This window comes from Brachypodium distachyon, chromosome 1, assembly GCF_000005505.3.
Source record: "Brachypodium distachyon strain Bd21 chromosome 1, Brachypodium_distachyon_v3.0, whole genome shotgun sequence".
Classification (NCBI taxonomy): Eukaryota; Viridiplantae; Streptophyta; class Magnoliopsida; order Poales; family Poaceae; genus Brachypodium; species Brachypodium distachyon.
In genome coordinates this window covers 32,254,258-32,266,679 of record NC_016131.3, presented here as the reverse complement: position 1 = coordinate 32,266,679, position 12,422 = coordinate 32,254,258, and the positions used below count along the sequence as shown (strand labels likewise).

At 44.3% G+C, this 12,422-nt stretch overlaps 2 protein-coding genes across 5 annotated transcripts; one reads left to right on the top strand and one right to left on the bottom strand.

Annotated features, from left to right (window-relative positions):
• Positions 1 to 6,292: 6,292 nt before the first annotated feature.
• On the top strand, positions 6,293 to 7,754 carry LOC100833225. Its single transcript, XM_003560555.4, has 2 exons — positions 6,293 to 7,132; positions 7,226 to 7,754. Exons 1-2 carry the CDS (start codon positions 6,450 to 6,452, stop codon positions 7,365 to 7,367), a joined length of 825 nt encoding a protein of 274 aa, XP_003560603.1. The 5' UTR covers positions 6,293 to 6,449; the 3' UTR covers positions 7,368 to 7,754.
• Positions 7,755 to 7,772: 18 nt separating this feature from the next.
• On the bottom strand, positions 7,773 to 12,287 carry LOC100837548 (protein WVD2-like 5). Of its 4 annotated transcripts, none has more exons than XM_010229238.3 (8): positions 11,991 to 12,287; positions 11,441 to 11,809; positions 11,153 to 11,335; positions 10,932 to 10,993; positions 9,556 to 9,709; positions 9,386 to 9,457; positions 9,169 to 9,279; positions 7,773 to 8,490 (listed from the first exon to the last, which is right to left on the bottom strand). In XM_010229238.3, exons 2-8 carry the CDS (start codon positions 11,663 to 11,665, stop codon positions 8,152 to 8,154), a joined length of 1,146 nt encoding a protein of 381 aa, XP_010227540.1. In that variant the 5' UTR covers positions 11,666 to 11,809; positions 11,991 to 12,287; the 3' UTR covers positions 7,773 to 8,151. The 4 variants fall into 4 exon arrangements, with proteins under 4 accessions (XP_010227540.1, XP_014751925.1, XP_014751926.1 ...); XM_014896439.2 differs by having other exon boundaries at positions 11,441 to 11,806; XM_014896440.2 differs by having other exon boundaries at positions 11,441 to 11,803.
• Between the last annotated feature and the right edge of the window lie 135 nt (positions 12,288 to 12,422).

The following is a 12,422-nucleotide window of genomic DNA, read 5'->3' as shown; positions in this document are numbered from 1 at the left end:
CAACTAAGCTTGAGCATAGCTCAAACTTAGCAATAGGAACAGGCTTTGTCATCATATCAGCAGGATTATCATGAGTGCTGATCTTGCATACCTTCAATTTATCCTGTGCAACAACGTCGCGAACAAAATGGTACTTGACATCAATGTGCTTGGTTCTCTCATGGAGCATGTGATCCTTAGTAAGGCAAATGGCACTTTGACTGTCATAAAACAGGTTAATGCAAGAAACATCTTGACAAAGCTCAGCATGTAAACCCTTCAACCAAACAAACTCTTTGCAAACTTCAGCAATAGCCATATATTCTGATTCAGTTGTAGATTGAGTAACAACTGGTTATTGCAGTGTTGCCTTCCAACTCACAGCACATCCACCTACCGTGAACACATAACCTATGAGGGATCTCCTCTTATCCAAGTCGGCAGCAAAATCTGAATTCACAAAGCCAGCGAGTTCCTCATCAGTCTTGCCAAACTTCAAGCAAGCATTGGATGTGCCACGGAGGTACCTGAAAATCCACTGAACAGCTTTCCAATGTTCTTTACCGGGATTAGCCATGTAGCGACTGACCAAACTCATAGCATATGATAAATCAGGACGTGAACAAACCATGACATACATCAAGGAACCAACAGCACTGGAATAGAGAACTCGTGACATATACTCCATATATTCATCAGAAGTAGGACATTGCAACGCTGACAACTTGAAATGAGAAGCAATAGGAGTACTAACACACTTTTCATCATGCATATTAAAACGATGAAGTACTTTCTCGATGTAACTTTGCTGACTAAGAAATAGCAACTTAGATTTTCTGTCCCTTTTAATTTCCATACCTAGGATTTTCTTAGCAGCATCAAGATCCTTCATCTCAAATTCACTATTTAGTTGTGCCTTCAAAGTAGTGATTACTTTCATGCTTTTGGTAGCAATTAACATATCATCAACATATAACAGCAAGTATATAGATGATCCATCAACAAATTTAATGTAGACACAACTGTCATACTAAGATCTACTAAAGCCACGTGAGATCATAAATGAATCAAACCTTTTATACCACTAGACGATTAAGAGGAAAGAGTGGTGGCGGCGGTGCTAGGGTTTCCCCCCGTGCCGCCCGCGGGAGAGGCGACGCGAGGGTCCGCGGCCTTAACAGAGCAGTCTCACAGCACAATCAGGAAAATGGAAGAATCACTACATAGCACAAACAACATCTATACATGTGCAAACCGTAGAAGTGATTTTATATGCAGTTCTACGTACATAGTACTCACTCCGATTCATAAAAAGTGTCGCTCATTTTGTACTAAGTTAGTACAAATTTTGTATTAAATGAGCGACACATTTTATAGATCCGAGGGAGTATTATATGCATATTAGCATATACTCCGTATTTGGTATAGTAACTCATAACAGTAGCCAATAATCTAGGTGCAATGCGAATTTTAAATAGGGGTAATAAAGGGGCATCCTTAATTATATTCAGTACTCAAATCAATATTGTAGTTTTATTCAGTCAAATTCCAGGGAACATGCTCTTAGCAATACCAAAAATGTTTTGCCCATCATAGTAGGGAATCGTTTCAAGAATTAATGAGCCAGAAGAACTATATAATCGTGCCCTCTTTACACCCTCTTTACAGATAAACAGGAAAAATGGGAAAACAGAGACCAAAACTCAAAGTGGCACGGCTACACCTGCTGATCTGCAGGTAAAGAGTAACATATGAGGATATGTTGTTTCTCGGTGGCAAATAAGCGGTGTGCAAGGAGTTTCGTCTGTTAGGTCGTGACAGCAGTCTAGTGGTTTTCCCGGCAGCATGTCAGCATCAGGGTTATGCACTTACGCCATATGAAAGGACATGTAATCTGTATAAAAATGTACCCGGTCATACATCTATGTATTCCATCGCTAGCTTATCTCATGTACTCTCTCCGTCTCATATTAGTGACTTTTTATTACATGTATCTAGATACTTTTTAGACATACGAACGTACATTCATATTTGAACAAATTTAAATCACTTGTTAATATGGGACGAAGGGAGTATGCATCTATGACGGCTCGACACAAATGTCTTCTGGCACCAAAATGGCCCTTCGACCTTCAAACTACCATTAATCTGGTTCTGGAAGATGCATATGCACTTGCAATTCAACCACAAATACAACACTGGCCGGTATGGCATCATTGATTCATTTCTTCAACCGTATTTTCCATCTTCAACGATGGCCGGCACCGCCTACACACTTAATTACCATTTCTTTCAAGCTATCACGACATCACGGAGTATACGTGTTTACTTGCTTCACGCGATGCCTAATATATATGCATCTTCGTACGTTTATCCATCTTAAGCTATCCCGTCTTCCCGAAAAGAGAAAAGAACTGTCCCGTTTGGTTTTCTAAAAGCTGATGTCCGGGACAAGGACTTAAATACTTAATCTCCTAAAGACAACCTTGACTACTAATTTCCAATCATCACATGTTCATAAAATCAAAACAAACTAAATATTTTGACAGTAATTTTCCTAGACACATTTTCTGTGCATATGATTTTTTTTTTGCGGATACTATTTTGAAGGTGTAGCTAGTCATCAAAGATAAAAAAAGTGTAGCCTTGCATATCTAAACAACAAAATTGCTATGAAAAAACGTATAGTTAAGATAGAAAACATACGCTTAGGGCATCCACAACAATAGAGATAATACAGACTCTCCACGTACATCACCGAGAGCCAACAGTAAAATATTAACACATATTATGACATGTGTCTTTAAATTGGTTCTAAATGTGTCACCTCGCCAACAGTAAACATGATGATGAAAAATGGTAAATGTGTTAAACTTTAAAGGTGATAATGAAAGTGGTAAATGGATTAACTCTTACCCAACTCTTGGATAAGAGCTTAACTCTTTATTAAGAGTCGGTTCTTTTCTCTCCTTCATCCAAATAAAAGTCAATGAAGACTCTGCCTTTAGGAAAGCAACTTGTGCCAGTTAATTTAACAAGCAAGTGTAATAAACGTGTCCGGTGCAACTGGAGAAAAAATGGTACACATAATAAATTCGCATAGTATTTTAGAAAAAATAACAAGTAGTAGCATCGGCAGCATTTTTCTTTATCTACCCGCCATGGCAGTGCGTGCACGCGTGTGCATCAACATGACATTATGTTTTTCTTTTGCTTGGACATGCCTGGTACTGCATCAGTAAATTTCACAGAATCACATTTTTTGTAGAAGTGGTATCACAAAACCACAGTTGTTGCTAACAGTCTCACAAAACCACAACTCTTGGGGCAGGGAGTCTCAAAAAACCCTAACCTCCATGATTAGGCGGCTTGATGGTGTTTCTGATGACCCGGGCCCACAAGTCAGTTGCCACGTCAGCTTCCCCGACCCGTCTACAATGCCACCCGGTCAGCTTCCCCGACCTGTCTCCGATGCCACGGTCCACAAGTTAGTTGCCATGTCAGCCTCTCTGACCCGTCTCCAATGCCATGTTGTGGGCCCGGGTTGTCAGAAACACCATCAAGCCGCCTAATCATCAAGATTAGGGTTTTTTGAGACTCTCTGCCCCAAGAGTTGTGGTTTTGTGAGACTGTTAGCAACAACTGTGATTTTGTGAGACCACCGTCACAAAAAGTGTGGTTCTATGAAATTTACTCTTGCTGACATCTACCAACATCTAAGACTTTGACCATCATGTAAGAAGTCCTAACTTTAACCAAGCTTATAAAAAAATCTACCAACATCTAAAACTCTAAATAAGATTTATTGAATCCATTATGATATACTCCCTCCGTCCTAAAATAAGAAATAAGTAACTTTGTGAGTACTATATATTTTCATTATATTCTTATTTCATATTTTACTTAACTTGTTGATATATTTTTCTATACATTTTGGTCAAACTTTAAATTTTTTGACTTAAGACAAAAATAGTACTTATTACATTCAGGAAAGGAAGGAATATTTTTTATTTTTGTCAACAAGACATAGCATGATGGCAACCTGTCCGTAAAATATATATTGCACGTAAGTAGCGATCAAATCAGGTGAGGCATTGTTGACTCTGTTACTTTAATTAAATTTGGGTACGTTAGCTATAAGCGTTATCAGTGTTTTTTTTTTCATGTGGGGGCAATCAGTATCTTTTGCCATTCACTTTTTTATTCCGAATGAAAACACTTTTATTTTTGACACCTCGAGTGCTTGCACTGTTTGAAGCCCATATTACAAACTTTTGGGCCCAAACCCATTTGATCAATATCGTGCAAAAAGAGAATCTCTTTTCTTTTTTCTTTTTCTTTTTTTTAGGGAAAGAAAATCTCTTTTCGTGCAGTATATTCACCGTCCATATTTTTGGAAAAAAAAAAGGCCTTTCGTCTAGCTTTATTTGAAAGCAAACATGTTTTGTTATGGATTTTAGCTTACAGTCCAACTGTACTATCACCAAAATGCAACCCCGCTAACATCACAAATAAGTTCATTGTAGTCCAAAACATAATCAGCCGATTCCTTCAGCATCATTTGTCAGGCTCGCCTGCAGCTTAGATATCAGCATCATCGTAGCCTCTCTACGTTTAGTTAGTCGGAAACTCTTGCCGTGAATCCAAAATGCCACGGCTTTGAAATTACTTGCAAAGGCATTAGGCGTACTTTTTGAGTGAAAATCGTGTCATTACGAGTCAACCAAAGCGCATATGCAATCGCCGCCAGCGGAGACCGCGTTTTATGAGTAACTATATGTCCCTCTTGTTGCAAAGCAATAGCTTAGAATTTCTCTCCAGATTTAGGAGTCTTATACCAACCCAGGCAACAGCAGCAAAAAGATGCAATACTAGAGCAAGTAAAAACCAGGTGATGCGCAGTTTCCTAATTGCTCTTTATAGTTTCAACGTCTTTATTTAAGTTGTTTGGCACCACACAATATTGTCTTGATCGATCATCCTCAACCAGTCGGTGCTGCTACCAAGCCTTTCCTAATTGCTCATGCCCTTGGCCATGGCAAGTGCTCCGCGCCTGCGCTGTACTGTTTCTTAGTACTGGTTCCTCTGATTTAGTTGTCTCAAATTTACCCAAATATGTATGTATCTATTTTTAAAAAGTATCTAGATACATGCAATATTTCGACAAATAATATGAGCCGGAGAGAGTATGTTAATTTCAAAAGTGCATGGTGTTGTATACTTGTATCCGTAACAATCCACATGATCCGTTAGCTACTGTTATACGCCGATTTGGAGTTTATACTATTTGGTAAATTATTGCAATAGTGAATTCCATTTTTTACTCTATACTTTGGAAAAGTTGACACCGACTATTTAGTGGATTTTCTTGCACCTTTTAAGAGAATTTCAGTCAGGTTCTCTAACGGCCTGGACCCACCGGCAGGTTTACGTGGTTGTCCGAAAAAACCCCGCTCGTGTCGATTATTTCGACTGCATCCCCCTGGTTCAGCTCAGAAGCGGAGCTGCACCTTTCTCGGCAAAAAAAAGAAAAGGAAGCGGTTTTCGACGTACGGAGAGATTTTCTGCCTGCACATGTGGCGCCTGCCTCACCTTCACGCCACATGTCTCCACGAGATTTTCTTTTCGGCGCGCATCTGTTGGTTTCACGTACGGAGATGTCCTCCTGCGACAGTGCATCTGAATTTCAGCCTTTCCGGTGCATTATTCACGGCTCGGCCCTTGGAGCACCGCCGTGCAGAGAAAGATCTCTCTTCCCTCAGGGCGTGGTTCTTCGAGGGACGCAACGCCATATTGCCACAACAAGTAACAGCCACCCAAACCAAAAGTCTTAGCAGCTACACACATTTAGCAGAGCACGTTGGACCCAGTCACCCAAATCTACAAACCCAGACACGCTGTAGCGAATCGGACACCAACGGCCAGCAGCACCCCTGCGTTCCAACCCAAGCAAAAGGCGTTTTGCATCTCGCGTTGCCATCCCGTCCGTGGATTTTTCTTCCTCGGTCGATCCCAACCACTCTTATCACAAATATGGGAATCTCTCTGTATCTGTGTGTCCCGTGGCAACCCTCTCCTGCCGTGCACTCACTTCATCCCGCCCCTGCCCAACTTGCGTTTACTGTTTAACCGCTAGCAACCACCGTGCCGTCGCACTCGCCCACACCCCCCAAACAGCGGCGCTGTGTCGCGTAGCCCGCTGCTCATATCGCCCGTCCATTCTCTACCGGGACGATAACCACCGCTTGCGCCCACTGGAGGCCCAACACGTCGGACCGCGTCACGTGCCTCGCCACCCCCCCTCCGTCTGATATATAGCGGCGCCCGCCATCTACCAGCAGTGTCAGACAGCCAGTCAGTCGGTAAGTGACGCACGCACGCTCTACACGGCCAACCTCGAGATATTTTTCTCTTTTTCCCTGTAGAGGGTGTGCGAGCGGGATAGTAGCGGCACAGCGGAAGGAAGTGAGATGCTGCTGCGGAGCGCGTCCTCGCCGCTGCTCAACGCGGCGCGCGCGCCGGCGGAGCACGTCGTGGTAGCGGTGGTGCCGGCGGCGCCGAGGCAGGGGCCGCGGCTGTGCCGCGCATTGTCCGAGGCCGATCTGCTGCTGGCGTCGACACCACCGGCCGTGATGAAGGACGACGCCCGCGCCCGGATCTCCGTCTTCGTCGAGGAGGAGGAGGAGGAAGAAGAGGAGGTCGCGGCCGCAGAGAAAGACTCGGACGCTCGGCGGCTGCTGATGACGAGCACGGGGCTTGACCTGGACGCGGCGGCGGGCCCCGCCGCCCAGATGGCGCTGCTCCTCGAGGAGGGCGTCGGCGGAGGCGGCGGGCGAGGCACGGTGTGCGGCGGCGGCAGGTGGGGCGGCGGCGGCGACGACAACAACCAGGGCGCCACGGACGCGCACTACCGGCGGATGATCAGGGCGAACCCGGGCAACTCGCTGCCGCTGGGCAACTACGCGAGGTACCTCAAGGAGGTGGCGGGGGACTCGGCCAAGGCGCAGGAGTTGTGCGAGCGCGCCATCGTCACCAACCCCGGCGACGGCGACGCGCTCGCGCTCTACGCGGGGCTCGTCTGGGAGACCACCGGCGACGCCTCCCGCGCCGACGCCTACTACAGCCGCGCCGTCCAGGCCGCGCCCGACGACTGGTCAGTGAAGCCTGCCGACAGATGCGTTACAAATTTGATTCATCCATTCGAGACGTCAGATTTGTGACGAATTCTTTTCCTCTCTCCTTGCAGCTATGTGCTGGGATCCTACGCCGGCTTCCTGTGGGACGCCGAGGAGGAGGAAGATGACATCGACGACGGACATCCACTTCCGGCCGCCACGCCGCCCTTCTTTGGGGCAGTTCAGCCTCCTTCCATCAGGGCGGCCTCTTAAGCTGCTGAAGAACCCATCGCATCTCGCCGCCACTAAACATGATGCATCTGGAAGAAGAAAGAACGACATGCCGCAGAACGCGAAACTCCACGGTGGCCCTCCGGCGAACCACTCTAGTCGCCGGCCGCGGCCCGGCAAGTCGGAAACTGAATAAACCAAGTCCGGTTACATGTAAAATGAATGGATCTGGAAGGAGCCTTTGCTAGAATCAGCAGACCTGCAGCTGCAGCTGTAGGATAAATAAACAAATAAATATCTAGCTTAATAAGTAATGTTTTGCTGTGCTTGTACATGTAGAAGTAGAATGTTCTTGGCCACCTGGTGACTGGTGTCAGGTGTGTATGTATAACTTGTGAATTAAACTTCAGAACCGTTTGCAAGGAATAAGCATAGATCTTTTACATGTTCAGCAAAAGCAGATCCATCTTCCATGTGGAACAGAAATCCAAAGTTCAGAGAATCCGCCGAGAAATACACAGTAATATGCAGTAAAGAAGAACAAGGGAATTCATGTGAAGAAAGAAAGAGTCTCTAGCCCTGAAAATACGAGATTGCCATATGCAATTGTTGCCAACTACAAATAACGTGCTCACTCCTTGTATCGTCTGAACGAAAATTGAGTACATAAACAATACATTTGCACTTGCCATGCTTCAAACTCCTGGTGATTAGACTAATTTAAGTGCGCAATACCAGCCAGCAGTTTACTATTGAAATAGCAAATATGAAAAATACTGGAAGCTGAGGCAACTTTCATTCCACTGGGCTCGACTCTGATGGCTTTCTACCCACTTTGGGGATGTTCATCAGGAGTAACTTGAGCACGGATTGGCTTCCGAATGGGATCTGCCGTTGACTTGCTAATTTCTAGCTGCTCTGCAGAAGAAATAGACGCTGCAATGTCAACAGAACCTGTTTGCTCCGACGGCAATTTGGGGAGAGATTTCCGTTGCGGCTTCTTCGCTGCATTTGCAGCAGGTGCTGTCCTCGCACTATTCTGGGAGGTCTTTTGGTCTAGGCTCAGACGAGCTGGACGGCTTGAAGTAGTACTTACTTCCGTGCCTGCTGATATTGTGTTCTTTGAACGGCCAAGCTTTGGTGATCTAGCTCTGGTGGTAGGGATCTAACAGGAATAGCAGTAAATAAGTAGTAATTCTTCACACCAAGTGTAGTTTCTTTTCTTCTCTTTGCAAGTAATAAGGCATGTTGTAAAGTAAAAAGTCTAGTAATTTGAACCAAATGTCTAATAGAAAACATGACGATCTTTTTGCAACGTACACATAAAAAATGGATAGCAACTAAGTTTCAGATACAATATGTGGGCAAAAGAGACATGGATCATGTGGTTCTGGAGAAAGTCATTGAGTAATTAGCTGTCCTAAAGAAACTTGCATAATATTGACAAGAAATGAGATCTCCTAAGCAGCTGATGAAGTAACTATCGCCTCCACTACAACTGCGCTGGAATAAGAATTAGTTATAGTAGGTGTGTAATGTTAGAGTACAACAAAAAAATGCAGAAGTTTTTGTATACCAAGAAAGCAAATATTGGTCCGACAATAAATAAATAAAACATCCTTTGGTTAGATGTTGGGGTATTCTAGTAAGAATTGAGTTCCCACCTGACTTTGAGATCAAGTTGCGTTTAACAGTCAAAGCTATAGGTTTCAGTTATATTTACAAGCAATGGACTTCTTTCATGAAAGAGTTCTCAACTAGATATTGCCAAAAATATTTCGTGCTATAACCAATTCGCTTAACAGAAAGGAAGGAAGATCTCCTTGAGCAACAGTTAAGATACCTTCTTCAAATCAACCTTGGGAGGTGGTGGTTCCTTATAAAAACTGGGCATCGGTGCTGCCTTGAAATTTAAACTCTTCCTTAGCTGTCTGAGTTCAGCTTCTTCTGTTTCCTGTACATCAGAAACAAACAAATAAAAAAAACAGCACATGCAATGGACAGTGGATCATTAATTTTTTTTGATTAATTTCAAGTAAATGAGAAACAAGAACACGGACCTTTGATTTTGCCTCCAAGTTGGTTTTCTCCATTTCCTGTGCATGGATCTTCTCCTCCAGCTTTGAGTAGAACTACTTAATCGCACAATGAGTAAGCAAAAGGATGGTAACCATATGTTCAAGACAACATAACTGAACTCAGGCGCAAAAATTATGGAACAGCAACTTACCTCCCTTCTTTTTTCAGCTCTCTCATTGCATTTGAAGGCAAACCCATATGAAGGAGTGCTGCCAACCCTCTGAGGTTTTATTCTTTCACAAGTAGATTCTTCATCGTTTTTGACCAAACATTGGTTCGATGCTTTTTGAGTTTTCCTCTTCTCCCTGGATTTGGATTGTGAATGTGACAACATAAGAAACTGTTTTCATATCCAAGTGGAATAGGCAAGTAGTTTTAGTTTTCGGCAAAAGCAAGTTCTAATATAATTCTTAGTTGGAAAGGAATCAGATAAGTGTTGAAGAGACAATTGTTGTGGAGTCCTTTTGGGGCACTATGTACAAGCGCCGTTCTAGACACGGCAAGCCGGCTGACAGCAACACGGCCAAACTGAACTCCAGTCCATTGATGATGTGGAGTTTGAAGTAGGACAGTTTGTGTGGTTGAGACTACACCACTGGACAGCTGCAGGCATCACAGACAAGGCGAACTAAGTTGGCACCAAGATATTATGGGCCAGATAAAATTGTAGGGATGATTGACAGAGTCATATATCGTGTTCAGCTGCCAGACAAAGATCAGAGACAGTGTTTCCGTATCGAGCTTCTCAAAGAATATATTGGTGATGATCCTGGAGTTGCTAACTTGCTATGCTCTTGACAGACATCTTACATGACATTATCATACCAACTCTATCAGAGGTAGTTTGTTCCACGCTCAATTTAGGTGTTTGGGATCGGCTAATTCAATGAGAAGGTGCATCACCAGCAGAAACCACCTGAGTCAATTTAGGTCTTTGGGAGCATTGACGGCCAACATCCATGATCTCCTGAATTTCGGTGGCGCTATCACCGGTTCCAGCTCGAGGACAAACTGCTTCTCAGTTTCTCTAGGAGGGAGGAAATGCTATAGACTCCTTTGAGGCACTACGGAGCCATACTAGATGCGGCAAGCTGGCGGACAACAACACGGCGAAACTGAAATCCAGTCCATCAAAGTTAGGGATGCAAACGATATCCGACATATATCTGGCTTCAGGGCCAATCTCCAAAACTTAAGACAAGAGGCTGTAACCTTTCGTTCATGCAAGGAATAATAATAGAGCAGCCCAGAATATTTCAAGCATGAATGCAATCCTTTTGCATAATATTAGCGTCTGGCCCTTTAAGGTAAGCAAAAACCATTTAAATCACATCGCTAATAAAGAAATTAGCAACCCCAACTTCAGCTGTGCCTATAAATAGACAGACTTGTTTTCACTTGTGCTGATCTGTATTTGAAAAAGTTTACAGCCTACCTTTATTGAACATAGAGATCATGGATGTTAAATCTGGAGAACAGATACAACTAAGAAACAAAGATATACACAAGAATAAACAAAAAACATACTTTGAATCCTCAAGTGATGAAGTCTCCTTGGCAATGGGGCGAAAATTGCTCTTTTCTGCCTTCTGCATCAAAAGTTCAGAACACAATCAGTTCTAGTAAGATCGAAATGCATTACACATACTGTTGTCTCTAACATTGCAAGGATCAGCAATTCTGCATTTCAGTACTATATGAAATATGTATGCAGTCATAGGGGAAAACAGCTAACAAAATGAACTTACTTTCTTAGCATCAGCATCACCATTGCTTGAAGACGTATCAATTAAATCTGGATCAGACACTCGTGCAATGGGTGCGTTCGCATAAAGAGAATCGGGAGTGCTTTTCCTAGCTTGACTCTTATCTCCGCTCCTTGGGCTCTGGCGCTGTGATTTAGTAACCTTAGGAGAACGGCTTTGGCTTCCCTGAAAACACATTGAAATGGCAGTAAGCACACAACTATCACTAGACCATGACCATCAGTAGAAGACCTCAGCAATGACAATATATCAACAGGGCAAACTCTCAACCTTTGATACACGGGGCTTTATGTCCTCCGAGTGCGAGGTGGCTTCCCCACCCACCTCTTCAGATGGATTGATCACCTCGCTCTCACCCGAATGCGCCACATCGGGCTGAGCATCATGTTCTTCTCCTTGCTTCTCTATGCAGTCATTAGACGGCAACTTCCCGCTTGCCTCATTGTCAACGCCCAATGCACCCATAGCATCGGCAACCTCGGTCACGGCATCCATCTTGAGCTATCACCTCTAGAGTGGCCTGTTCACCAGTTTAACAAAAACTCCAAGTGCGGCAGTTTGCAGGAGATGCGTCCTTTAGCTCATCATCCTCGAAACTCCAATAGAACCCCCGGAAATTCTGCAGGAAATTTACTGCTACTAATAATGCATTGATTCAGGTGAAGTGACACGAACACACATGGGCGGAAATGACATCAGCTTCAACCGAGATCGATCTTGGAGAAGAAAGATCTGGTTGGAATGTATTGTTCGCAACAAAGCAAGGAGAATAACAGAGCACAAACGAAACAGCAGTCAACGCAGGCTAGGGCTTCCTTACCAGCGAAAGGGAACTGGCGGCCGGACGGGATGGATCTCTCACTCTCCGCAAACCCAAGGGAGGAGAGGGGGACGCCAAAGGGGAGTTCCTGCTTTCCCGAGGTGGCGGGCCGGTGCGATGGGGGTTCGGCGGCGGCGGCGCTGGCGACGAGGAGAGGCTTCGGGACGGTAGGAATGGGGAGTGAGTGGGGGTGAAAGCAACGAGGACTCGAGGAGACAAAGGTGGATCTGGGATGTGTGACGGGAGAAGGAAAGCCACACCCCGCCCGACCAGTTTGAGATGGAGACGCGTCAACACAACTGCGTCTGCATGTTCGTGTTCCACTTCGACGGCTAGCCATAGCCATGGATCGGAAAGTAATCGCTATCATAAATTTTTTGACTTAAATTTGTGTAAAATGAATGTATCTATTCTTAAAATGTATCTAGAATT